Source organism: Lissotriton vulgaris, chromosome 10 (assembly GCF_964263255.1).
Source record: "Lissotriton vulgaris chromosome 10, aLisVul1.2, whole genome shotgun sequence".
Lineage (NCBI taxonomy): Eukaryota > Metazoa > Chordata > Amphibia > Caudata > Salamandridae > Lissotriton > Lissotriton vulgaris.
The window spans coordinates 12,967,473-12,993,161 of record NC_141698.1 but is presented as its reverse complement, the minus strand read 5'-3'; the positions used below and the strand labels follow the sequence as shown (position 1 = coordinate 12,993,161).

Here is a 25,689-nt window from a genome sequence, read left to right as displayed (position 1 = left end):
CAAAAAAGAATTCACTTTAAATCCCTCTGCATTGTGTTTAAAGCTCTCAACAATCAAGGACCACACTTTCTCAAGGAACAATTGCAACTCCACAAACCCACCAGAGCTTTACGATCAGCCACTCTTCATCAATTGGTTGTACCTCGCACCAAAACCGTAACCTGGGGAGACCGTCGGTTTCTGGTGGCGGCACCCAGACTCTGGAAATCCCTGCCCCTCAACATCAGGCAAAGCACCACTCTCCTTCAGTTCCGTAAACTCCTGAAGACCTGGTTGTTTATTCAATAACTATATCACCTTGCCAGCTTGCTTCTTCATCCGGTCCAAAGCATCATGCTCCATATGTAAACAAATGATTTATTAGCGCCAAGACGCCCAAGGGTATTTGCTGCGCTTTATAAATATTAAAAATAAATAAATAAATATTATATTACTTTTGAGTGAACCAGCACGGCGTACTTTGAAGTAGATATAAGTGCAGTGGACTAGTCGAGGATTTTCTTCTGTAGAGTTGATTATATTACAATAGAGTAAGTTAGCACTCAGTACTTTGAGGTAGAGTATAGTGCAGTGGACTAGCCCTGGACTTTCTTCTGTAGATTGGATTATAAGGCCAGCACTCTCTGCTTGTAGTACAGTGGACTAGCCCAACACTTTCTTCTTTAGAATAGATCATGTTGCATTGGAGAACTCCAGAAGTGTGTACTTTGAATCAAAGTTCAGTGGACTAGATCAGGATTTTCTTTACTTCAATGTACTGTATTACAGTGGAGAAGGCAAGCACAGTGCAGTGTGAGGTACAGTATAGTGCAGTGGACTGGTGCAGGACTTTCCTCTTTAGATTATATTAAAAATTGCAGTAGAGAATGTCAGCACTGTGTACTTTAATGTAGAGTGTAGTGCTCTGGACTTTTCCACAATTTTCCTATTTAGATTATTTTACAGTGGAGGAGGCTAGCATTGCATAGTTTAGAATAACTAGATTTTCGTGCAAAGAATTAGTGTTGCATTAAAATGTTTGAAGTAGACTGCATTTCCTTTTCAGACCCAACAAAAAGTGCACCGGGTGAGGTGGGCACAGACTTAAGTGTAAAGTGGACCACCCTATAGTGCTATACCGAAGACCACACTAGAGTTGCCTCAAAATCTTTCTCAGCAAATAGAATGAGGAGTTGCTGTAAACCCGCCTCCTCTGGATGACTCTCGGTTTCAGGGCTAACTCTACTCTCTCCAAGAAGTCTAAAATAAAAGCCGACCCCCCTGCTGCTTTTTCAACTCCAGATCTTTGGACATGTTTTCAGTGTTTGAAAGAGTAAGCCCTAGCCTCAACAGTGAAGCTTGGTTTTAGGCAAGCTCCAGTGTCTGGGCTGGGCTCTTGGGCCCTTGAAACTCCCTCCTCTGTGAAGTAGGTTTCTAGTGAGCTACAGACCATACACTTGGTTCCATGGTATGCTGTGTGATCCAGTTCAACACCCCACCTTCCTGAATTCTTCAAAGCAAACAGTCCCTTTTCAATCCTCTGTCCAGACTTTTCTCTCTTGTTTCTGGCTGTGGAATTATTTCTTATCAACTGAAGATGACTGGATGACTATTCTATATTTGGGACAAAAATCTGCAAAAGTTCTTATTCCCCTGTAAAGCCTGGACTTGTTAAGTCTTCTTTGACCATCATTAGCAAACTTCAATTACATCTACTCATGATATTTACATGTGCTGTGTAAATTCTTTTTAGCCCGGAAAAGCCAGACTTATTTACCTTGGCAAAGGTGGAGAAAAAAAAGAGCAAATCTTGATTTATTTCTGTACAGAATGTAACCAGCAGGGAGGTGGGTCAGTCTACTTTTTAGATGTAAAATAGTTTCTCGAGTATTTCAAGAAAAAGGTCTTCATGGAGAGCAGAATGTCATGCAGCCAATAGCATTAGGTGATAGAGCTTTGGTCTCCTGAGTGTAACCAAGGTCCACTCAGTGTATATTTTAAAGACTTGGTAAAATAGATTTTAAAACCTGTGTCTTATAAGGTCTAAAAGCAACACCATTAGATAAAAAAAACATTAAAAAATGTTTCACTTGTCAAGGAGTGTTGGCAACAGGATGAACAAGCATTTGCAATGCAATAGGTCTCGCTTTTGGGACCTTATAAGTTTTTGATTATGAAGCACATTATCCTGGATAATTCGATTTTGGTATTTTATTGGCCACTGCTGGTCATTTGCTATCAAGACAGTTAAATAGAGGCAGTTGCTAGAATTTTTTTTAAAAAAAAGAAAGTCCTTAAGCAGAAAAGGATTCTGGCATTTTACTGACCTCTGATGGTCGTTTTCTATCAAGGCAGTTAAATAGAGGCAATTGCTAGAAAAAAAACATAGTCCCTAAGTTGCAGCAGCCAAGTACTGGGGCAATATTCTAAAGCCCGCACAAATTACCGACAACAGATCTTCCAGACAGCGCAAGCGCTGTCTAGGCTCGACTGAAAGGGCGCTGCGGGCGTGAGATCAAATGGGCTCATTAAAGTCCTGTGATAAGCACTGTGGGGATATTGGAAGGTGAGAGAGGACATTGTCATGGTGCGTGAACCCTGTGTAAATAAAAATGAAGATTTTATTTATTCATTGATTCAAGTTTTTCTACTTGGCGGATGTTCTCCAGGCGCAGAGAAGCGGGCGACCTTTTACTGAGGACAGGTGCATTATAAGCCAAAACTGAAATCTTTAGTTAGTTTTAAGTATTTATTTAAATGTCTTCGTTTTTAATACCTCATCTTTTTTAACACATGTCCTTACATTCATGGGCTAACACTGCCACCTAGCGGACCGACACAATCACCACATCAACAGTTATCAAAATTGAGTTTTTAAAAAGATAATAATTTTGCTACAGGTCCCTCAAGAACACCTTTTTTTCACTGTCGAAGATGTGGGCACATTTTAATAAGTACTGGACTTTATCCTCATTCAAAAACTGTATGGTGTTCCCCCAAAAATGTTCATTGAGTAAAACTCGAATTGATAATACAGTGAGGACATTAATGGAAGGGAAGGATCTATTTGTGCAGGTCTGGTGGATTTGTTATGGGGCCTGAATTAATAATTGCACTTTGAGTTTCTAAAAATATTTCATGCTGGTTTAAAAAAAATGCGTCTTTTGTTAATATTTTTTATAGGCGCACATCTTCTGAGTGGGTGTTTGCTAATTATGACTTGATTGCATTGTATAGCTTTACTTCAATTTTTTTCAACACAGGATTGCTGCAAATAAATCTTGCGGACAGATTATTTTTTAGTTTGTGGTGTCTGTTAACATTTGCAACCCATCACTTGTTTATTTTAGTTCCAGCAGACATTTATAATGTATTATATACATTTGATATGGGTCAGTGACACCCTATATTTATGTACACAAAATTGTCTCACCGTATTTTTAAAGGCACACTCACTTCATTTGGTTGTAAAAGCACTGTGACCTCCTGTATTATTTTCCATGGCTTGTATTTAAAGGCATCTCTGTCGTTTCATATTCCATACATCGAAGAAATTACATTTCTAGGTTGATTGAGGCATAGAAGCCTGTCCCCTGAGTACGGTGACTGATCACGTGTTAAAAGAACACTTTGTAGCACACAACTTGTTAGTGGGATGCAGATGTCATAAGTGGGAGCGAAAGAGGTCCCCATAGCAGTTCCACTCTTTACACTCACTTGAGTGGGTCAGAGGTGTTGCCATATTTGTTGCAGTCTCTGAGACTACACATTGCTGAACAATGCCCATATTTGTTGATACAAGGATAGTGAATGAATATGAGGAGAGCTAATAGAGCTCCCATACCCATGAGTCCACACTCACCTGAGTGATGCATGCCCCGGTGAAAGCCACGATGACAGCCACCACGTTGACAGTCAGCTGGAACTGCAGGAACTTGGAGATGCTGTCGTACACATTTCGGCCCCACATCACAGCCTTGACGATGCTGGAGAAGTTGTCATCGGTCAGGATGATGTCGGATGCCTCCTTGGCCACGTCTGTTCCTGCTAAACCCTAGAAGGAGAAACCAAAAGTGACAACTTAGAGAAGCTGTTTCAAAGTGGTGCAGAGCTAAGTCACAGAGCAATAGTGTTGCACAAGCGAGCAGATTAGTGCATCACTGACTTTTTTGGTGCTTCCAAGTAAACCCAGATTGTCTTTGAAACATATAATGTGAAGATCTTTCACGAGCCCTTCCAGCCATTCAAGACACCAGCAGCCTTTCTGGCAGTCTCTTGCTTCTCTATAAGCCAGTCCCCTTCTGTATATGAGTGTTAAAAAGCAGACTGCATTAACACAATTACATCCTGACATGTGAACTGCGTCCGTTTTCACATACCTTTTATTACACAGAATGTGCCATTAGGGAAGGGTGCTTAAAACTATCTCAGTGAGGGCGGATGGTGTCATTCACCAGTCACAACTGGTAGCTGGCCATGTTTTTGTTAGTGACCCTGGTTTACATCTCACTTCTTCTCCTGAGTGTTTTTTCTCCCTCCCTTACAGGAGCAGGCCTAAATCCCTTGGTTTCTGCTAGTGCCACCACCTGGAAAGCGTCATACTTTGGACCGTGTGACTAGATGACATCCTAATCTGTGGCTGAAATATATGTGTGTCACGACTGTTAGACCTCTTTCCTTGCGCATATCCTATCTGTACAAATACCACAAAAATACAGCAAGGATTACATTTTTCTTTCACTTCCCCCAATTTCTTCCCCAAATTTAGAAATGAGTTTCTTCTCAGAGTTGAGCTGAGACTGCTGTGGCTGCTTTCTAAGATGAGACACTGGTCCACGCTGATGCTGGTGTGACGTAGCGACAAGGCGCTGAATGGCACCTTTAAGAAGGTTCACGTCAGCCTGATATTTTAACCTGCATGGTGGGTGGTAGAGGTTTGACCTTGCACATGAACTGCAGCCTCAGGGCGGCAGGTCCCAGACCTCGCACCAGATGCCTAAGATTTGTCCTACACCCTCCTGCTTCCCTCTCAGAAGACCCCACAATATGTCCGATTCCCCAAAGAGCAACTCTCAATGAGTCTGGACCCGGCATCTGGAGCAAGCCTTTTGTCTTGTGGATGGTGTCTGCAAGCACTGATGCGAGTATGTTCAGAGGCCAGAGCATTAACATGTGGCGAACCTGATGCCAGAGCACTAACGTGGTGAACCTGATGCCAGAGCACAAACGTGGTGAACCTGATGCCAGAGCATTAACATGTGGTGAACCTGATGCCAGAGCACTAACGTGGTGAACCTGATGCCAGAGCATTAACATGTGGTGAACCTGATGCCAGAGCACTAACGTGGTGAACCTGATGCCAGAGAACTGTGTGATAAACCTGATTGCAGAGCGCTAACATGTGCTGCACCTCATTTGAGAGCACTAATATGTGGTGAGCATGCTTTCAGACCCCTAATGTGTGATTCCAGATCACTAATATATGGCAAGACCCGATTCCAGAGTACTAAGGCGCCTTGAAGCCCGGTTCCAGATCCCTTTGTGATGAGGCCTTATTGCAGAGCACTAACATGTAATGAGGCCTTATTCCAGAGAAGTAATGTGTGATGTGTCCTGATTCCAGGGCACTAATTTATGATGTTATATTATAAATACTTGCTATATCACACGAAAACCACTGGTTTCTCGCAAACACTTGACAAACCTGTGACAATTTAACATGAACATGCTTGCATGGAACAGGCTTTTAAGGAATTTGTAAAAGGCAGGGTTCAACAATGTAGGTGTGCAAGATGAAAAACTGGGGCCTTCTATTTTGGTTTTCACAAATCTTGGTGCAACAGCCTACATGTCAATATGAGACCCTCACTGGCGAGTAGTTGCCTTTATAGGATTCTGATTGATTGATATGTATCTGCTGATGTGGTCAGCGATGAAAAGTCCTTGAATATTATATAGCTAGAACCTTAACTTGCGTTCTATATTTGACTGGTAACTAGTGTAGTTGTTGTAACATTGGGGATGCATGGGTTTTTAACCAGTCCACCTCCTGTGGTTTGAATAATTTGCCTCCAGTTTAACTCTTGGGCTCGGAGGCCTGAATATAACAACTTGGCACAGTCCAGCCTTCAGCAAATCAGTGGCACAACTGCAGATTTAAGAGGGTCCCTAGAAAGGTATGACCCTATTTATTAACCTTTTTCATTAGAGAAATGACTACTGAGGAAGTTTGAAACTGCACAGAAAGCTTTCCATCAATACTAACTCCCAGACTCTTTACAGCAGCCTCTGAGGTAGGTACTGCTACCTCTCTGCTGGCCAAAACTTCTTTATCTAGAGGTCCTCGGTACAACACCTCAGTTTTGTCCACTTGAACTTTAAAAAGTTAAGACCCATCCAATTCCATGTGTATCGCATTATATGTTAGACTACACTTTGTTCAAGGAGATTGACTATCGACTCTGAACAAGATATGCGAGACATCTGCATTCATGTAGTGTGCATCCTTTTGAGGCAAGTTCTTTGGCCAGAGATTAGACATATTTGTTTTAAAAAGGTGTGGAGACAGTGAAGATTCCTGTGGGGCACAACCAGATACATGTCACTTCTTGGCCATATAAGAAGACAGCTGTACTGCCTGGGGTCAATCTGTCCAAGAAGACTGCATCCAAGACAGTGCCTGGTCCTTAAACCCAGTCACTTCAACAAGGTCCAACACCATCTGATGTTCAACCACGTCAACAGCAGCTGATGGTACACGCAGAATCAGGCGGTCGCCTGTCCAAGATCACACTCTCGTCTAAGGTCATCCAATCGGGCCAACCCAACAGGCCAAGTTGTGCTTGGTTGGCAATCTGGTTTGCAGGGGATGCAGGATGTCAGTAGCACGAAGGTGATTACTCAATGTTTTGGGCTTGTAGAGTCTTAGCTCGGTAGGGGAGTAAAGATATTGACCTGTAGTTGTTCAATATAAGAGCCATCATTGATTTTTTCAAAAAAGTTAGGCTCACTGCTTTTTTTTAAAGGATTGAAGAACCAAATCCTGTACCAGTGACACATGAATCGATGCTTGAATATACTCACCAGGACGGACCATACGTGTAAAGAGGCGGTCATGGGGCACAGATCTAAGGGCGAGAGGGATTTTATTTTGAAAGCCATGTTCTGTAATGTTGCCAAATCTACCTGAGCTATTTCATATCAGAGATTGTCATTAATCCGGCCTGGCCTGTGGGTTGGCTGGAAAACGCCTTGAGCTATCGCCTGATTGGTTTGATTTTGTCTTCAAAGTCGCTGTTCAGCTGATCTTCAAATGTCTGATTGGGAGTAGACCTGAGAGCCAATCTATTCTGGAAGTGCATTCTTGAACCTCTTTGAACCCCTCCTTCTGTCTTTTGGAGGTCCTCTTGATCCTGTTTGTGTCTAGTTCCTTTAAGTTGTTGCCAATGCCCGTTTCCACCGAGCTATGCCTTCTTCCATATTTTCTTTTGTTCCTGATGGCGTATCCCATTGTTCACCCCAAATTATTTTAATGTGAACCAAGGCACTTGTTCCTCTGTCTGTTAAGGTGTCTAATAAGAGGGCATGTTTGTTCAGTGCTGATTTTACCCGGTGGGGTTAGGTCAGCCAATTCCAGCATGAGACATTTTATAGTCTCTGCCTTGTCCTTTTTACGGCATTGGTGAAATGTGTTAATTTTATATTTGCTGTTTCTGACAACAGCAGAGAAAACTGAATCAATGAGTAATCAGACCAAGTACAAGGTTGGACCGCCAACTCTGTTAATTTAGAATTATAAGCCTGTACCAAATGCAATGTTTGTCCCATTGCATGAGGGGCTACATGTATAATTTAATTTATATCACACACAAATCCCCCCGGAAAGCGTATCTGGGCGGCGTAGAACTGAAAAAAGTGATTACGTCTATAAATTTGATATTCTTAAATCCAGCTCTCGTGTTCTTCTGTCCAATAGGTGAAATGTGCAACTATAACAAGTTGGAAGTGGTCTACCTTCAGAGAACAGGACAACTCATACAAATATGTAGAAAGGGAGGGTACGCAAGGCGATGGCTCTGGAGCTATTTCATTCTCCACCCTGAAGAACAGAAGTTCAGTATCTTTTATGGGATCCATATTTGATGCAGATAGAGAAAGTCTTTGGCTTATGATGGCTGCCGCTTTGCCACCTCTTTTGGGATCTGCTATATTCCTAGTAGTATCCCAGTGGGATTGATTCCAGTAAACAAACGCAAAGCTATACTTTAGCCAGGCTCGGTCAGTCTGAGCACTTCTAAATCTCTAATTCTAAACCAGGTGAAAAGTGATTGAGATATGTTATAAACCCTGATTCCATAGCTGAATCCAGAGTTCTATATGGATGATGAGGCCTGATTCCTGAGCACTAATGTGTAATGAGACCTAATCCCAGAGCACTCACAGTTGATGAGACCTAATCCCAGGGTCCTAATGTGTAATGAGTCCTGATTCCAGAGTGTTCATTTGAAATGAGGCCGAATTCCAAAGCACAAATGTGTGATAAGGCCTGATTCATAAATTCCAATTTGCTATTAAATCTAATCCCAGAGTGCTAACATTTAACGATACCTGATTCCCGAGCACTAATGTGTAATGAGGCCTAATCCCCGAGCCCTAATAGTTGATGAGACCTAATCCCAGAGCACTAATGTGTAATGAGTCCTGATTCATTAGCTCTAATTTGCGATTAAGTCTAATCCCAGAGTGCTAACATGTAACGAGACCTGATACCGAGCACTAATGTGCAGCTAGACCTAATCCTAGAGCACTAACAGTTGATGAGACCTAATCCCAGAGCACTAATGTGTAATGAGTCCTGATTCCTGAGCACCGATATGTCAGAAGCCTGAAGACAGAGTAGTAACAAAGTGTAGGGAAACCTGATCCCAGAGCGTTAATAATATATGATAAAGCCCATTTCCAGGCTACTAATGTGTGATGGGGCCCAGTTCCACACATTATCATTTCAGAGTTAAAGTCATCCGGCATGTAGTCCGACTAAGGGCTGTAAGGGCAATGATCACAATGGACATCTCAACCAATGCGCTCTCGTCCTTTGGTGTTGCCATCAACAGATATATGCAGCACAATCTGCTTGGTATCTCTCCCAAGATCTCCTCCATCTACCCCATGGAACAGAAGTAGGCTAAGTATACGGATACGCAGGTTAGCCCTGAAGTGGCAGCGGCTGTCCCGTGAATCATTATCCTGGAGAATGTCGGAGATTTAGCAGCTGAAGAGCAGCAAGCGAATGATGCCCAGTCTAAAGCACAGAGGAAGAATATCCTGGAGGAACACCTGTACTTTACCTTTGTTACCCAACAAGCACCAGCAGCCATCATGAATGGCTGCCACGAGCTGTCTGTGTCCAGGAAGGATCCCGTAGGCCATACACCTGGCGGACACCAAGCATTAGGCACCGCGAAGGCAGCATTCAGGAGCATAGAGAGGAGCTCTGTCCACCGCCTTCAATGAAGCCAAGATTCTAGCTCAAGAATAGATTTTGCCACCCATAAGAACCCCAAGGAGGAGAAAATGGACAATGATTCATCATATTTGTATGTTAAACATTAATGTAAATTCATTTTGTATATTTATTCTACAGGTAGACCAGAATAACAAAAGTGCTACAGTACTATTACATAATTCTTTTAATTAAATCCTTAATTTAATTATATTACCTAAATACATGTAAATATATCTATTTAAAATTGTTATATTTTCTCAAATAAAAAATATTTTCCTGAAGTTTAAATTTTACCTTTTTTAAAATAAGTTCCAATCTAAATTAGTTTTTTATTAGTATGCATTATTAATTATTAAAAGTGATGTATAAAACTAATTAACAGTAATTTGAATATGTTGTAATAAAAGTAAATGTTACTTTCATTTATAAATTCAAAAAAGGTTGATAACATGTTGTACTTAAATAATTTCATTATTTTTAACATTAAATATATATTTCTTTATTTTTGTAACAATTTGAAATCATTTAATTTAATTGAACACTATTTTCTATGGGAAATGAAAAGTTCCTGTCACCATTATTTTCCATTGGAGGATGTTGCAGTACCAGCAGTTGACCATGTGTGGCGCAGAACCCACTCCAGCTCTGCACTGAAGTAATTTACTACTGTATGGGGTCCCTTTATGGCTGTAGTAACTTTAGAAGTACAGATTGTGAGAATGGCAATTGGCTTACTCTTTTGTGGATGTGCGCATGTCCGTCCCTAACCCCTCCCAGTTAGTAGTAAGTCTGTCCCTTTTTCCAGCCGCTCACCCTGATCCCCCCACATTCTCTAAGTAATAATCTTACGCGTGTGAGAATATCCCCTTGGAAAAGATGGAGAGGGGTAGGTGGGATTTATACTTGTGAGTTGGTGAATATAATTTTGTCGTTCTTTAGAAGCACTATTGTAGCACTAATAAATATACTATAAAATGCAGTGTGTGATTAGGCCCCTCAGTTATTAATCTGTGGTTGTGTGTAAAACCCTGGGGGAGATGTATGTATATATGGACGGGTATCCATGCTCACACACACACACACCTGCATATGTGTGTCTGTTTGATATGTCTCTATGATATGTTTCTCAATTTGTTTCATACGCAAGACCGGCTGCCGTTGCTGATGCTGTTAGTTTTTTTGGTAAAATGTCTGTTTTCTCTGGCTTCTGATGAAAGTGTCCTTTCAGGGGCTTGTGTGGTTAGAGAAATGGCCTGAGCTTGGAAATGTGCTGCAGACACTTCTTGAGAGTTGCCCCTGAATGTACTAAGAGCGAAACATGTGTCGGCTGTCAAGTGACTGTCATTAAATCAGGACTTATGATTCATTTTAAACTTGATACAGATTCACCTGTAATCTCTGAGCCCCAGAAAGTTTGAGAAAATCCTAACATGTCAAATGCGAACACAATAAAGAGAAGTTACTTTGCTGCAAACACACTTTGCTATATTTGTCGATTGGAATTTGTGGAAGATGAACACCAGTAATGAATGCCTGCGTGGTCCATAGACCCCCTCGTGGGGTTTACAGCTTCTCCATTTATGTATGCCGACACACTCTACTAGAGGCTCTATTACGCTGCACGCCTGGGGTCTGCCTTGCACCTTGCCCTTCTGGCCCTGTTCTTCTGAGGTAGTAGGTCCTCTCATGCGCCCACTTACGCCGACAGGCTCTAGGGCCGGGGGGGGGGGGGGCGTCTCATCAACTTAGCACTCACCTAGACACAGGTTTTGCAAGTGGGAGTCCCAGAATCTCAGCTGCAGAGACTGCAGTCCATGAAGAAGGCTGGATCCCACCTGATGTTTAGTTTGCCAAAGACAGAGACTCTGGGTAGCTAACCGTGCTTGAATCTGTTGTTGCACACTAGTAACCTTTCATTCACTAGCCGTGAACCTTATTCAACTTAGAACCGTAGAACATACTCTGCCAATAAGGTAGATCTTATGCTGGGAATTTTGATTAGGGGTAAGTAACTCTCTTTTCTTTGCACTATATCCAACACAAGCAGCAACAACAGAGTTTCATGGATTCCATCTCCTCTACAGATTCACAACCACTTACTTTTTCAAGTATGAACTCTACAAGAAGACTTTGAAGGTCTACAAGCCCTTTGTTTGTTTACCATAGCAAAGCCGACATCAGCCTTCTTCAGTGCAGGACCATCGTTGGTTCCATCCCCCGTCACAGCCACCACTTGCCGCTGGTCTCCGATTGTGCTGTCTATGATTCCTGCAACACAGGCATAAGAAGGCACTGTTACGGAGGAGCTATGCACAGCAGTCGCCTGGATAGACCTAGTGTTACTAAAACAGAGAGGCCGCTGTGGACTTAAGGGCTCCAGCACAATGCAGGCTAGCAGGGTTCATACCCAAGGACTTCTCATCACCTGGAAGACAGCAATTTGAGATTTTAGTTTTTTCCTTAGAGTTCTACATTTTGCAATCCCTTGCATTTATTATTGGTTCATCCAGATGTCTAATTTAGGGTGACTGTAGAGTTTGAATCATGAGGGACACTTGAATGAGAACGTTCAGCAAACTTGGATTTGAAGTTCAGGAACCGGGGAAGGGATCATTGCAGCACCTGGGGCTTGAAACTTCCAGCTGATAACATTTCAACATTCTATACTGAGCCTTCTGGGATCATGTGTTTTCATTTGAATAGAACACTTCCACTCACTGAACAAGCAAGACCACAGACAGAGCAGGGCATGTTCGGAACATTGTTCCACATGTGATTCGCATTGATGATTCAGACACAAAAAAGTACATTTAATCTGCTGAAGCGATGAGAGATTTACACCGGGAAACACATGGGACTTTCCTTAGTGGGGGCAAACGGAGCATGTGCATCCTGGGATATACATCTGACTTGTAAAATGAGTACCCGAGGGTAGATAATTCCCCTGACCTAACATCCTGAGCAGGAGCCATGGAATCCTGAATATTAAGCAGTCCTCTCCCTGTGCAGAGTGGGCAGAAGATAAGCACCAGGGTAGCCCCATTGGCCACTCCTGACTGGCAGGTACATGCAGCACATCCCTGGCACATGTGAACAGCACCCAAAGCATACTGCCATGCTATACAAGTTATTACTAGCAGCACGCTGCAATGTTTTAGCAGACTCTGGACTACACTAGAAACATCCACATATGCTCTAGAGGTGCCCCAGCATTTGATGGCATCAACCAATCAATCAGCCAAGGAACTGTAAGAGCATTACTCACCTGTGAGGATATCAAGGCGCTAGGGGGTGGGGTGGGGGGGGGGCAGCAGTCCGTTCAGTCGAAGAGCCAGGTCTTGAGAGCCTTCCTAAAGGCGTTCAGGTAGGGGGCGTGTCTGATGTCGATCAGGAGCTCGTTCCAGGTCTTGGGCGAGATGTAGGAGAATGCTCTTCCTCCTGCTCTGTGGCTGCGTGGGGTTTCAGTTAAGGGGAGGCTGGTGGATCGGAGGTTTTTTTTGGGTACGTTGAAGAAGATTCTCTCATTGAGGTATTTGGGTCCGTTGTTGTGGAGGCATTTGTAGGCGTTGGTGAGCATCTTGAATGAGAATCTCTTCTCGATGGGGAGCCAGTGGAGAGTCCGCAGGTGTTGGCTGATGTGCTCGTATTGAGGGATGCTGAGGACGAGTCTGGCTGCGGTGTTCTGTATTGTCTGGAGCTTGCGGAGTAGAGACTTGTTGATCCCGCGTGAAGGCCATTTCCGTAGTCCAGTCTGCTGGTTGTGAGTGCGTGGGTAACTGTCTTCCTTAACTCGGGGGGATCCATTTGAATGTCTTACGGAGGATGCAGAGGGTGTTGAAGCAGCTGGAGGTGACAGCGTTGGCCTGTCGGTTCATGGAGAGGGAGGAGTTAAGTACAATGCTGAGGTTTTTGGCGTGGTACGTGGGGTTTGGGGGCTGCCGAGGGCGGTGGGCGACCAGGTGTTGTTCCATACTGATGAAATGTTTCAGAGAACGAGTACTTCTGTCTTCTCTGAGTTGAGCTTCAGGCAGCTGTTGCTCATCCAGGATGTGACGTCCTGCATTCCTTCCTGGAAATTGAGTCTGGTGTTGGCGGGGTCCTTGGTGAGGGAGAGGATGAGCTGGGTGTCGTCGGCGTAGGAAACTATGCTGAGGTCGTGCTGTCTGGTGATGGCGGCAAGGGGGGCCATGTAGATGTTGAAGAGGGTTGAGGCTAAGCAATGATCCCTGGGGTACTCCGCAGTACTAACAAACTACCATGTTATGTATGTTATTACTAGCAGCACGCTGCAATGTTTAAGCAGACTCTGTACTATACGAGAAACATTCACATATGTTCTAGTGGTGCCCTGCATTCTATGGCATCAGTTCTAGCATACTGCCATGCTATGCTTGTTATTACTAGCAGCACGCTGCTATGTCTTAGCGGTCTGCAGAGTATATGAGAAACATTCACATATGTTCTAGAGGTGCTCCGGCATTTGATTGCATGAATTTTGATGGTATTTTATTTTCTGGCACAGAGCATTTGGTGGCCGGGTAGCCGCTACAGGAACAGCGAAGGGCGTTATGCCCTGGAATAATATTTACACCTGATGGTATTTCTACTGGCACAAGATTTTCTATTGTTGTTCTTTCTGGTGGGGCACAGTGTATCAGATGAGCACTGATTTTCTCCTGGCACAAATATGTGTGCCTGGCTTCCAATGCTGATTGCCTGCGGTTGAGGAATAATGTTCAAGGGACTCCGGATATTAGAATATTTTATTAGTTTCCCATTGGAACTGTCTGTAAAATCTGTGGCTTTTTAGCAAATATATTTTAAAAAAGTGTACCACAATACACATCACCGGACCTTAAATATTCGAACATTTTACAGGAGGTAGAAACCTTAAAATTGGTTTGAAGATGGCCATATCACACACAACGCTTGCATGCTCTCTGCACAATGTTAGAGCTATTATATTATTTTTCCAAGGCTGGCTTTGGTTGCCAGTCCTTCCCCAGCAGACCATGAAGCAAGCGTGGCATCTTGTGCATGCTAAACAATCCACCTACAGTAAAACTTACTTTAACGTTTAGTGCTGTGAACAACACGTGTCCAAACAGAAATACAAAGAATTTCCGCCCTCCCTCGTTGTACGGTGCATGTACTCTTTCTTTCTAATAAGCTGAACATGTCCCCAGGAAACTAGTGAGTAGGGGTGGGTGGCTGACACAGGATCATCTGTCCACTTTCCAGGCTTCTGTGTAGATGGGATTTCCACCCACCCAGGGCACAAATTCCCACCTCTATCACACCCTGAGCCCCTACCTGCTCATCGCAGAGCCGCCTGCCCTACAGGACATGTGATGGGGTCAGCCGCTTGTCTGACTGGATGAAACCAGTGCTTAATTTGAGTTGGTGGTTTCTGGTGCTCGGCTCTGCACTTAATTGTCAACTTGGCGCTTGTGACAGTCTGCCAAAAGGTGGCGCTGTCTGGAAAATTTAGAGGTGACCACAGCAGTTAATTATTAATTCAATATACATTTAAAATGACTATTACCTGCCTCCCCAGCCATTCTTATAGCTTTAGGAGTCTGGGTTAATCTGAATTGGCACACTTCTAGGAGTGTGATGGTTAGTAATTGTGTTGTTACTGTCATTGGCAGCACTGGCAGGGGCGGTGTGTGGTGCACGCTGCAGTGGCCTTCTGACAAGAGCCCTGACACTTATTGTTTTTAAAATTAGGCACTGGATGAAACACCACATGGACCTCTGTGATGGGGATGCTATGGGTCTTCGGTAGAAAGAGACTGCGTCAAGGCGTGCACAGGGTGGCGGCGAACACAGGCAGACGTCAAAGGACGGCCTTTTATTATGTTTTATTGAAGTTTTATTTAGCCCAGTCGTGGCCCAGGGGCATCAAAGTGCTGGACAGTAGTTACAGCGGTAGAGTGAAATCCATCCTGTTGTTTCCAATGCTCGTCTCTCCACCGACTCTACCCCTGATATAACCCAGTGATACAGTCGCACGTTATTTAGATCATCTTGTAACCCCCTTTTCTAAAAAACAAAAAATGATTCCAAATGGCTAAGTAATAACTCTTTGCTGTTTCCATTTTGTCCTACAGGTTCAAAAACAAGATTGATTAAACAAATCTTGGCCTTTCGTGAGAGTTTTCTGACTAATTCCTAACTCTAATCTCCAAGGGAATAAAGGTTTGGAACTTCAATCGCGATTTAGAACTTTTCAATCTGGGTATAGGGCAGAGGACATCTAAGGTACACTGAGAGGGCTTGAAAGGATGAATATGTCACCCAGTTCCAGCACCTGACCATAAATGCAATATGTAGAACAATGTTACTGCTCTCAGTTTGAGGTATTTTTGGACAAATCTGGATCTTCTTCTGAAGGGAACACAATGTTTGTTGAGGCTCTGTGCTGGGAATGAACTCAGACGCTAGGTGAAAAGTTGTCTGGACACATCATTAACACCTTTGCACCAAGAAATGTAAAAATTTCTCTGAAACAGAATTTATTTTGACTGGATACATTCCCCAGTACAGCTTAAACTTTTTGTAAAATGTATGAATTGGGAAACTGCCAGTTGAAACATTTACTGTCAGGCCCCTCTCAGCTCAGCTCTGTTCCACATCCACATGGAACTCCTCTCAGGCATCATCAGGTCCCACAGATTCGACATCATATCCTATGCCGACGACACACAGCTCATCCTATACCTGACAGACAACGTCAACACCACCAGAAACAACTTCCTGAACTGCGTGACCAGCGTGGTAGAATGGATAAAACAAAACTGCCTGATGCTGAACACAGACAAAACGGAAGTCATGATCGTGGGAAACGAGATCTCACCCTAGGACAACTCCTGGTGAACAGCAGAACTACGACCTACGCCAATCCCATCAGAACAAGCCAGAAACCAAATATTAATCCTGGACAATAAACTCTCCATGCCACCTCAGGTAAACGCCATCATCACCTCTTGAGTCCACATCCTACGAATGCTACATAAGATCTTCAAGTGGCGACCCAGACGCACCATCACACGAGCCCTCAGTAAGAGCAGGTTGGACTACGGCAACGCATTCTACACCTGAATCGCAACCCACCTCACACAGAGACTCCAGACCTCTCAAAACGCAGTGAAGGGATGCATACTCAACCTCCCCCGCGACACTCACGGCTCACCTCACCTCAGAGAGGTCCACTGCCCCCCCCCATCCAGAAACGCTGCCAGTTCAAGCTGCTCACCCAGGGATTCAAGGCCCTCAACAACAATGACCTGCCTACCTCAACCACTGCCTTCACGTCTATCAACCCAACGGCACTCTACATCCCTCTCTCGCACATATCCCACGCATCCACTGAAGCAGAGCTGAAGGTCACATGTTTTCCTACATCGTCCCCAGGACTTGGAACAACCTTCTCAACACATCAGGACCTCCGCTCCACTTCTCGACTTCTGTAAGAATCTGAAGACCTGGCTCCTCAACTAACCCGCAGATCTCCTTCGGATAACCCATACCTACTCTCGCTCGACCTACACACCTGTTCTAGCGATTGGATTCCCTCATGGGTGGCAACTGCGCTCATCAAATCTACATAACATATCATAACATAACAATTACGAGTTAAGTGAAGCTCGGTGCAGAGAAACTTGGTGGTCAGAATGAACTATTCTGGATGCTATTTCCACACCTAATTGTGCTGATCACAAGGTAATACCGACAGAATGACGAATAACTGGACAGACCCATTTTCTTCTGGATGGAAATCCATGCAGAGTAACACAAGGATGTACCACCTGCTGGTAGCGGATGGTAAAGTAAGTGGGGGGGGGGGAGTCAGTTCAGGTTTGGGGAGAGTGACAAAGGAAGAGTGGACTTGCTGGGGGAACTGTACTTGCTCCCCAGGGGCATCGGAGGGGGTCAGGTTCAGCCATATGCTGAGGCTTGACTAGTCGTGCAGCTCTAACTGAAAGCAATTTTACTGGACTAATTTCTGGGCAGATAAATCCGATGCAGTGGAAAAGCATGTCAGGTACTTGAATTAAGCAGAGTGGTATCTCACTCATATGTATGTGTATTGTATTTCTTTTAGAATTTAAAATTCAATGGTTTATGTTTTTATCCAAATAAACATATGTTTTGTCCTTGACGGATGCACTACTTGATTTTTGCAAAAGTCAATCTAATATAAGGGAGCAGTGACACCACTCATGTCACCAGACGGTCTCTCTCGGGTTTAGTGGTACCAGCGGTTTGGAGTGGATGTGTTGGAAAGGTGGAAGTCAGACATAAAGGATGAGTTTGGCAATGTCAGACATGCAAGGGACATTAGATATGCTTTTGTTGAAAAGAGACCATTTTGAATGAAGAGGTTTATGATAGGACCTCCCTCCTTTCTTTGTATGGCTTGGCCTTTACCTAATTCCATCTGATGACTGGTCATATAACCTCTCACAGGTCACTCGCTCTCAGTGTCCAGTCCTTACCTTTCACCAGGGTGTGTTTGTCCGAGGGCGAGGACCGCGCCAGCACCCGCAGCTTTGGCCACACCTTATCCAATCGCTCCTGTTCAACCTGAAGGGAAGATGAATAGCGCAAGGTTATTTCCTCAGACCATCCCTAGCATGAGACATCCTAAACTGACAGATCACAGGCAGTGAGATGCTGGGCCTGGTGACATATCAGAGATGACACAAAAAGGACATGCGGCCTTTGTAAGTCCCACATAGGGTTTCAGTTTCAGGCAAAGGCCTCTTGCAGCGTTGGGGGCGACCACACTCTGGGGAACTCTGGACAACAATTATTGTCAACACACATGCACTCATGCCAGAATGTTTGCTGCTACTTTGCCAGTGTTTACAGCTGTGCTCCCAGCTGTTGTTGGGGCAGACCTTTTGTAAAACCTTGGTGAGAGGAACAACAACAGCCTGTATCAGCAAACAATCTGTATCAGGAAGCTCTGGTATCTAGTTATTGGATTACCTGTTGGCATGTTCTTAAACATTACCCAAACAAACTCAACAGAACATCAGATATGACTCCAGCAGTTAAAAAGGTCAACTTATCACAGTTGCCTCTCTAAAAAAGGAATCTGATGTAATTCATCATGGTGGAAAATCATCATTTGCAAACCATAACCTGGGAAACATAGGAATAGCCTGTCCTCTCAGTGCTCGGCTGCTGCCCGCTACCTTTCCCCAACAGTTCTGTCCCCTGATTTCCACTCTAAAATCCAGCCACATAGCTCTGTCTCAGTTCTGGAGCTGATTTTAAAACCCTGTCTGAAAGTACACGTAACTTCTGTATCGAGTTATTTACTACATTGTACCGCAGTATTAGTAACCGCATATCTCATCCTGACTGAATGTATTATTCAATCAAATAAGGATGTATTTTTGTAATAGCTCGAAGTGTCTTGTAACACTGAACACATTAGCAAATTTTCATGGCCTGGAAGCCATGAGGCTCAGGGTTATTTTTATTTTCTTTGCAGAGTTTTATATTGCACGAACTTGACCCGTATCGGGCATCAGAGCGCTTTACATAGCACCAGTTACGTTACATGAGGACACACATTCATTTTTGTTAGGCACAGGGAGATTAAGTGATTTGCCCAGAATCACAGGATGTTTGGCGTCGTTACCGAGACTCAAACCCAAATCCCCAGGTCCGAGGTCGAGCGCCCTAGCCGCTAGGCCAACTCCTCTACCTTCCACTCTTCTTAACAGAGTTTCCTCATTTTCAAAACATGGCAAGGGAAGCAAGATTTTGTGAGAATAATATGGCTAGTACATATATATGACCTCGTGACATTCGCCACTAGGTAGTTCTAGCTAGGTCAGTTGTTCCACAGGAAAAACCTTGGTTGTGTCGCTAATAATTTTGCCACTGTTTGACGGATCATCACAAAACTTTAAAAAAAATAGCTACTTATTGACTAGTTTGGGCATGGAAAGTTTTGGGGTGATCCATTAGGTGGGGGCCGAGAAAAAGGGAAAGATCCAGAAACAGAAAATCACCATGCTTGTTCCATTGAATTCTTTAAGACGGGCTACAGCCGAAGCTGCTGAATGGATCCACACTGAATTTGGCAGGAAGCTAGATCCTGGTCCGCAGATTTTGCTTTTTGTAGTTTGGTGTAAATCCGTCCAGTAGTTTTTGAGAATTCAAGGTTAAAAAATATTTGCATATATAGACAGTTGGGTCCGCAAGAGGCTCGAGAGACTCTCACGGGAGCACCAATTTCAAAATAGAGAGTTCTGATTGGCGCATAAAGCTTTATTTCCCCTTGGGCCATCGGCTCCTGCGGGGGCCCTTTTCCTCAGCCCATGCTTGACGAATCAACTAAAAACTCTCCACACAGCAGCCGAAGTGAGTGCCAGACTAGTTTTGAAAATGATGTGAAGATCGTCAAATGGAACCAAAGTTATTAGCAAAACAAAAATGTGTTTTCTATGGAAACTAGTTCCTAGCTAGAACTTTGTACTGGCAATATATATATATAATTATCTATTCCTCAAGACTGTTTCAGGCCACTGCTTTATTGGTGAGAGTAACATGATTTAGCCACATCGACTTGTATTAAGGAGATAGGTATATAAAGCAGTTCCATTTTTATGTTTTTTAGCTTTTGCCTTTAAGTGTCTATTTTCTGGCAGCTCGATAACAACTCACTTAATTTACAACCCCTGCAAGGTGCAGTCAATTTCCTATTTTACTGCTCATAATATTCCTACAGATCTTCAAAGGTTACCTGTCCCTGTCTGACCCCAAGAACTATCTCTGACTATATTATCAGTACCTGTCATGTGCTAACAGATGTATTAGAATGTGAAGTAATAGTACATTTGCACCCACGAATTACTTGTGGACTTATAAAAATGTCTATTAACTATGTATAATTCAGTCAAAATATTGTTTCTATTGTATTTATGCAAATCAGAAAAAATATATACAAATGTCTTTCATTTAAAAAACAAACAAACAAGTGAATATGTCTACATGTATGATTCAATTTGTTTCATGACGGATAGCCCGTAGAGCTCCAGCTAGCCTATCAGGAAGCAATGCAGGCCATGACGGAGCACTTCTGAGTCATTTTCTTCTTCTTCTCCCCCTAGCTCTCTGACCTTTGAACTAATTTTTCAGGGGGTACCATTGTTTACATACGGTTCAAAATTGATAAGAATGCCCAGAGTTGTAACTGCAAACATCTTGCTTTTCTCATTTCTGAGGAGCTCAGTAGAACCCCAAAGTGTGTCCCATCCTCAGTGACACTTACTACCTTTTCGCCTTCATGCCATTTGTATGTATCTGATCTCACATTTTTTACTCTATTTGATATGTGGGGTATATTCTGTTTGGATTGGGCCTCTTGACATTGATATAGATTTAATTTTTGTTGCTTTTTGTAAAAAAAATTATAAAATATTTAGAAAAAAACTAAACCACTCCTTACCTCTCCCTTCTCGTTCCGGATCCGCCGGTTGAACTCCTTCCCCTCCAGGCACAGGAAGTCCTCGCCGGGCTGGATGATGCCGCACTTGGCCGCGATGGCGCGCGCCGTGTTGATGTTGTCCCCCGTGACCATTCGCACAGTGATTCCAGCACGCTGGCATTTTCGAATGGCTTCAGGAACCTGAACAGAGAAGGGCCACATTAAGGGAGGGCACAAGGAAATGTGCTTTCAAGAAATGCCTTCAGCTTCTTGGCTCGTTCAAGATCATAACTCATTGGGACTAGAGGGATGTATGACGTTACAATGCAGGCTATTACAACGCCTGCCTTTACAACGCGATTTTTACATCTCATACCTTTACAACGCATAGCGCTTAGAGGTGCTGGATAGTGAAAAGTGTAATTTTCTATTCCAACTCCAGTCCCCCTGGACACTAGGGAAGGTGTTGGATAGAAAAATTAAACTTATTCCCTATCCTAGAGCGCCCCCCAGCGCAATGCGTTGTAATGGTTTGCGTTGTAATGACCGCGTTGTAATGGTAGTGCGTTGTAAAAGTTTTGTTGTAAAGGTTGTTTACCGGACTAGAGTAACTCAGTGACATCTTAGGAAATAAGAGGTTTCATGTGGGCTCATTAATATTGCACCAGGCAAAACACTGTCTCAAGTGACTTCTCTCTGTGTTCACAGTCCAATAAATAAATAATTTATACAAAAGTTATAACATTTACTTCTGAAAAACACCCCAGCTCCATAATGCAAACCAATATGGTTTAGATAAAACTTTCTACATTTTTTTGCAAAGCAAAATATTCATGCAGTGAGACATGAGTACCTGAAACTCCTCCATGCAGTATGAAAAGAGCATTAAAACTTTCACCGCCCACCACAGAACCCATCATCTGCTACATAATCTAGTGATCGCCAAAGGAAAAAAATGTATTCAGCTGAAACAGTTAAAAAAGCAAACAATTCAGTTTCCTGAATTGTTACCCGTAAACCTTTGATATTAAAACAAAGCAAAGAGTGTCTGCCCAACTTGCTATAGAAATAGTTAAAAAAAACTAGCTTACAAGTATTCGAAAGGGTAAAGTGCAAATAAAAACAAAATTGTTTCTGGGATAGATTTTTTTATACAAATTTAGAAATGGGTAAGAAGCTAGGTGATGCTTATTACATGAAAATATTTTGGTAGGTTTAATAGTGTGTAAACAAGGCCACTTCAGGAACTGGACAGGATGCAGTGAATCCAGGCTAGGATATCACATCTTCATATTTGTAATGCAAAACCCAAAATCTCATTCCCTAAATACTCTAATATACATTTGCGTTGAATTTAAATCTTTTGTAAAGCTCTTTGTTTGCTTTACCCTTTGTAATGTATTCATTTATACAATGTTATTGTCTAAAATTGTATTGTCAATAAACAAATTCAGTGCTGTGTAAAATCCTGCAGCACATTGTTGTTCAAAATATAGTAAATTGTGCAACCCCATGTTTACGAATGATGCCATCAGCCACGCCAGTGTAAAAAAAATTGTTTTAGGGGTTAATGCAAAGCACTGGGTTAATTCAAAAGAGGCAAGCCAACATGGTATTGTGTGCATTAGTAGGCAAGGTACTCTGTCTAGTACTAATGCCCAGTTGATTTCTGCTTTCCTTTGGGCCGCTTTGTGTTTTTGAATTGTGTGAGCACCTACGAAGAGCATAGTAAATGTGGCCATAGGTGCCACTGGTAATGTCTCACACCTGCTCTTAAACCCTTCTGTGCTGCGCAAATTTTGCTGCGGTGCTGAACGTTTCATTGGGCCTATGGAACCATGACGGAACAGTTCCGTCATAAGCACAGGCCAACCGACACTCATGACGGAACCGTTCCGTCATGAGCATGGAAGGGGTTAAACCCTACACTATGTGCCTTATTTAGATCTCAGCGGATGGAATACGTCATCACACACATGATGTGTATCCTGCCCGCTGTATTGCGATCTCCTTAGGATATCATAGGATCACAATATGGCGGACAGGATCTCTGGCACGTTTGTGATGGAGTTGCATTGTAGATAGGTGTGGGCAACCTTTTAATGCAGTAAGCAAATCGCAAGACATCTGTGTTCCAGTGGTCTCCCTGGTTGAAACTGGATTCTCACAGTTACACTTGACTGCAGCACATCGTTGCAGGGTAATGTTGCCGCATTATCGCCTTTTTAGGGAGGAATCCACTAAGTTCTCTTGCTGCGATCCTCAGGGTAAGAAAGTGGATTATTACTTAGATAGATTGTAGTCCACCACAAGTAATAATCCATAATAATGCCACTTTTCTTGTTAGGTCCAATAAAGGTTTTAGTAATTTACCTGAGCTCGACTCCTGGAAGCTGCTGCCTGGGACAGATAGGCTTAACTTAAGAAAATGTTTAAAGTATTTAGGAGAACTAAAACAGGAAAAAATTCAAAAACACAACACAATAAAACTTCCATTCTAATGTATAAAAATAGAGGAGAATATTTTAATGAATAAAAGGACAAAAATCTAATGAGTGGAACCTGAGATATGAATTTTTAAACTTTAAATACAAATTGTGCCAAAAAGCGGAAAGAGCCAACCATGGGCAACTGGTCTTGCGCGACCGGGAGAAAGGTAATATTTAAAGGGTGATCGAGATAGAGTGTGGGTCAAACACAAGGACCAGGTTGGTCCTGGTTAAAGAGTTACCTTCTGGCTTTGAAAATTTCTGCAAATGCAGAGCCCTCAGTGGTGAAAGGCAAAAGGCTGGATCTTAAGAGGGGTCATCGGCGATGGGGTGCCAAAGGATGAGGTCTCAGTGAAGGAGTCGAAGAAGGAGGAAATTGCAGAGCAAGGAAAGTCCTGAGTTCATGCCTAGGAAGCCGCCAGTGTTGAGCAGACGCTGCTCGGCGTCAGATCCGGTGAATTTTTCTAACTTAGACTCTTTTCTAGAAGTCAGATTACTTTAGCAGGCAAAGCTGCAGCCCCATGTTTCAGAGTTGGACTGGAGGAGTTCAATCAAACATGAACCAAGGGTCCTAGACCTCAGGAACACCACTTAGGACTCACTCCACAGAAGCCATAAGCAGAGTCCAATGTAGTTCCCGTTGAAACTGGTCAGCTGAGCTTCTACAGGAAAGTGGTATTCTTGCAGCTTTTGTGTCCTTGTAGCTTAACAGATCAGCCAACTGATGACTCTTTCAGTCCATGACATTCCCTTTGCAGGTCACAACAGCAGGCGCATTCCTCCTTCTGGCTTCTGCAGGTTCAGTAGTGTTCTGAAGTGGGCGTTCTGGAGTGCCACATTTATGCCTGACACTAGCTTGTTGTTGGGGTTGACTCAACGGCTCTCCCTGGCCAATAGGGAAAAACCCTATTCATATTTGCAGCCGTGCCTGTGTGCAACCAATCCCACAGTGCCCCTCTCCAAATAAAACCAACCTTTTTTTCCCCTATGCTGAGCTCCTTTGTATGCCCTCCCTAGAGGTGTGGCCAGGGAAATGAGCAATCCCTCTCTTCACATCACTCAAAACTGGCTCTGGGAGCTGCTCCTCTCCCACTGGGATTGGTGCCTGGCTGGCTAGAAGGCCAATAAAGGCCCAGGTGTGAGCTATATTGGAAGACCCCTTTGAAGATAATTAAGTTCATGGGCACTGTCCATATGAATGCCCTGTAAGAGGAACAGGACACCTCCCCCTCCTCACACCCAAGGCCTTTGTCTCAACTCTGGGAGACAGTTCACACCTCATCAAGGAGCTATTCAGCTCCTGCGTGACAGCTGGAAGCTCATGTGCATGGGCTTCTAGAGGCTTTAGGCAGTTAAAAGGTGTTTTTTTTTAAAAACCTTTATTAATCTTGCAATCAATTACAGGTACGGGCCTACAACCTACTCGGCCGGCCGCGAAGTAAAGTAAAAATGTAGCAGTCAATGCGGAAAATCAGCACAGTTCAAAAGCCAGGGCGATACGTAGACAAGGAGACAACTCGTGAATAGATGATCAGGTCCGGAATCAGGATTACAAAGGTTCATTTTTAAATTTATAAGAACTGAGAAAGTGCCGTACAATCACATGTGGTCCTGCGACATAGCACGCAATCAGGATGTTAACAATCAGTGTAAATACAGACGAAGTCGTGGGGTAAGGCACACAAATCAGGAGAAGCGTAAGCACAAATCCCATGGATAGCAAATCTTAACCCCACCCCTTAAGACAATACACGTTACAGGAACCATGAGTGAGGACGACACTATAGAAAAAGGAAAAAGACTAAGGGCCATGGAAACAAAAGAAATACTAATCTAACACCCATCCCACAACCCCCCACCCTGCACACCCGCAGAAGGTCATGGCCTACCCCCCAGCCGCGTGCCTGTCGCCCCAATAGACCCGAAATATAGAGAGATAGGGAAAAGGAAAAAAGAAAAGAAAAGAGAATAAACGGAGGAGGGCCCTCATCTCGCCGCCCGGCCCCGCCCTTCACCCCTACACCTCGGAAACACAAGTAGGAAGCAATACCATAAGGAAGAAATAGCACATCCCGAGTACAAAAACAGTGAAATGTCGATCAAAGTTACTCACTGTACCGTCTGTCAATAATAAAGCAGATAGATTGTTAACCACCTCATCCCTGACCCCGTTTGGGGGTAATACCGCCCGAAGCCCTCTCGTTAAGTAATGTAAAGCACAGTCCTAAGGGTCCAAGCAGCATGGATGAGCCCGGATGGGGCGA

The 25,689-nt window shown here is 43.4% G+C and overlaps 1 protein-coding gene across 7 annotated transcripts in view; it reads right to left on the bottom strand.

The window, feature by feature from the left end:
* Positions 1 to 25,689, bottom strand: part of ATP2B3 (ATPase plasma membrane Ca2+ transporting 3) — a 348,827-nt gene that overhangs the window by 30,606 nt on the left and 292,532 nt on the right. For all 7 annotated transcript variants that reach the window (XM_086940211.1, XM_086940208.1, XM_086940205.1 and 4 more), the window contains 4 exons: positions 20,958 to 21,137; positions 17,986 to 18,073; positions 11,646 to 11,752; positions 3,842 to 4,033 (listed from right to left, as the gene is read on the bottom strand). In XM_086940211.1, coding sequence (XP_086796337.1) covers positions 3,842 to 4,033; positions 11,646 to 11,752; positions 17,986 to 18,073; positions 20,958 to 21,137 — 567 coding nt within the window. The remainder of the gene's footprint in view (positions 1 to 3,841; positions 4,034 to 11,645; positions 11,753 to 17,985; positions 18,074 to 20,957; positions 21,138 to 25,689) is intronic.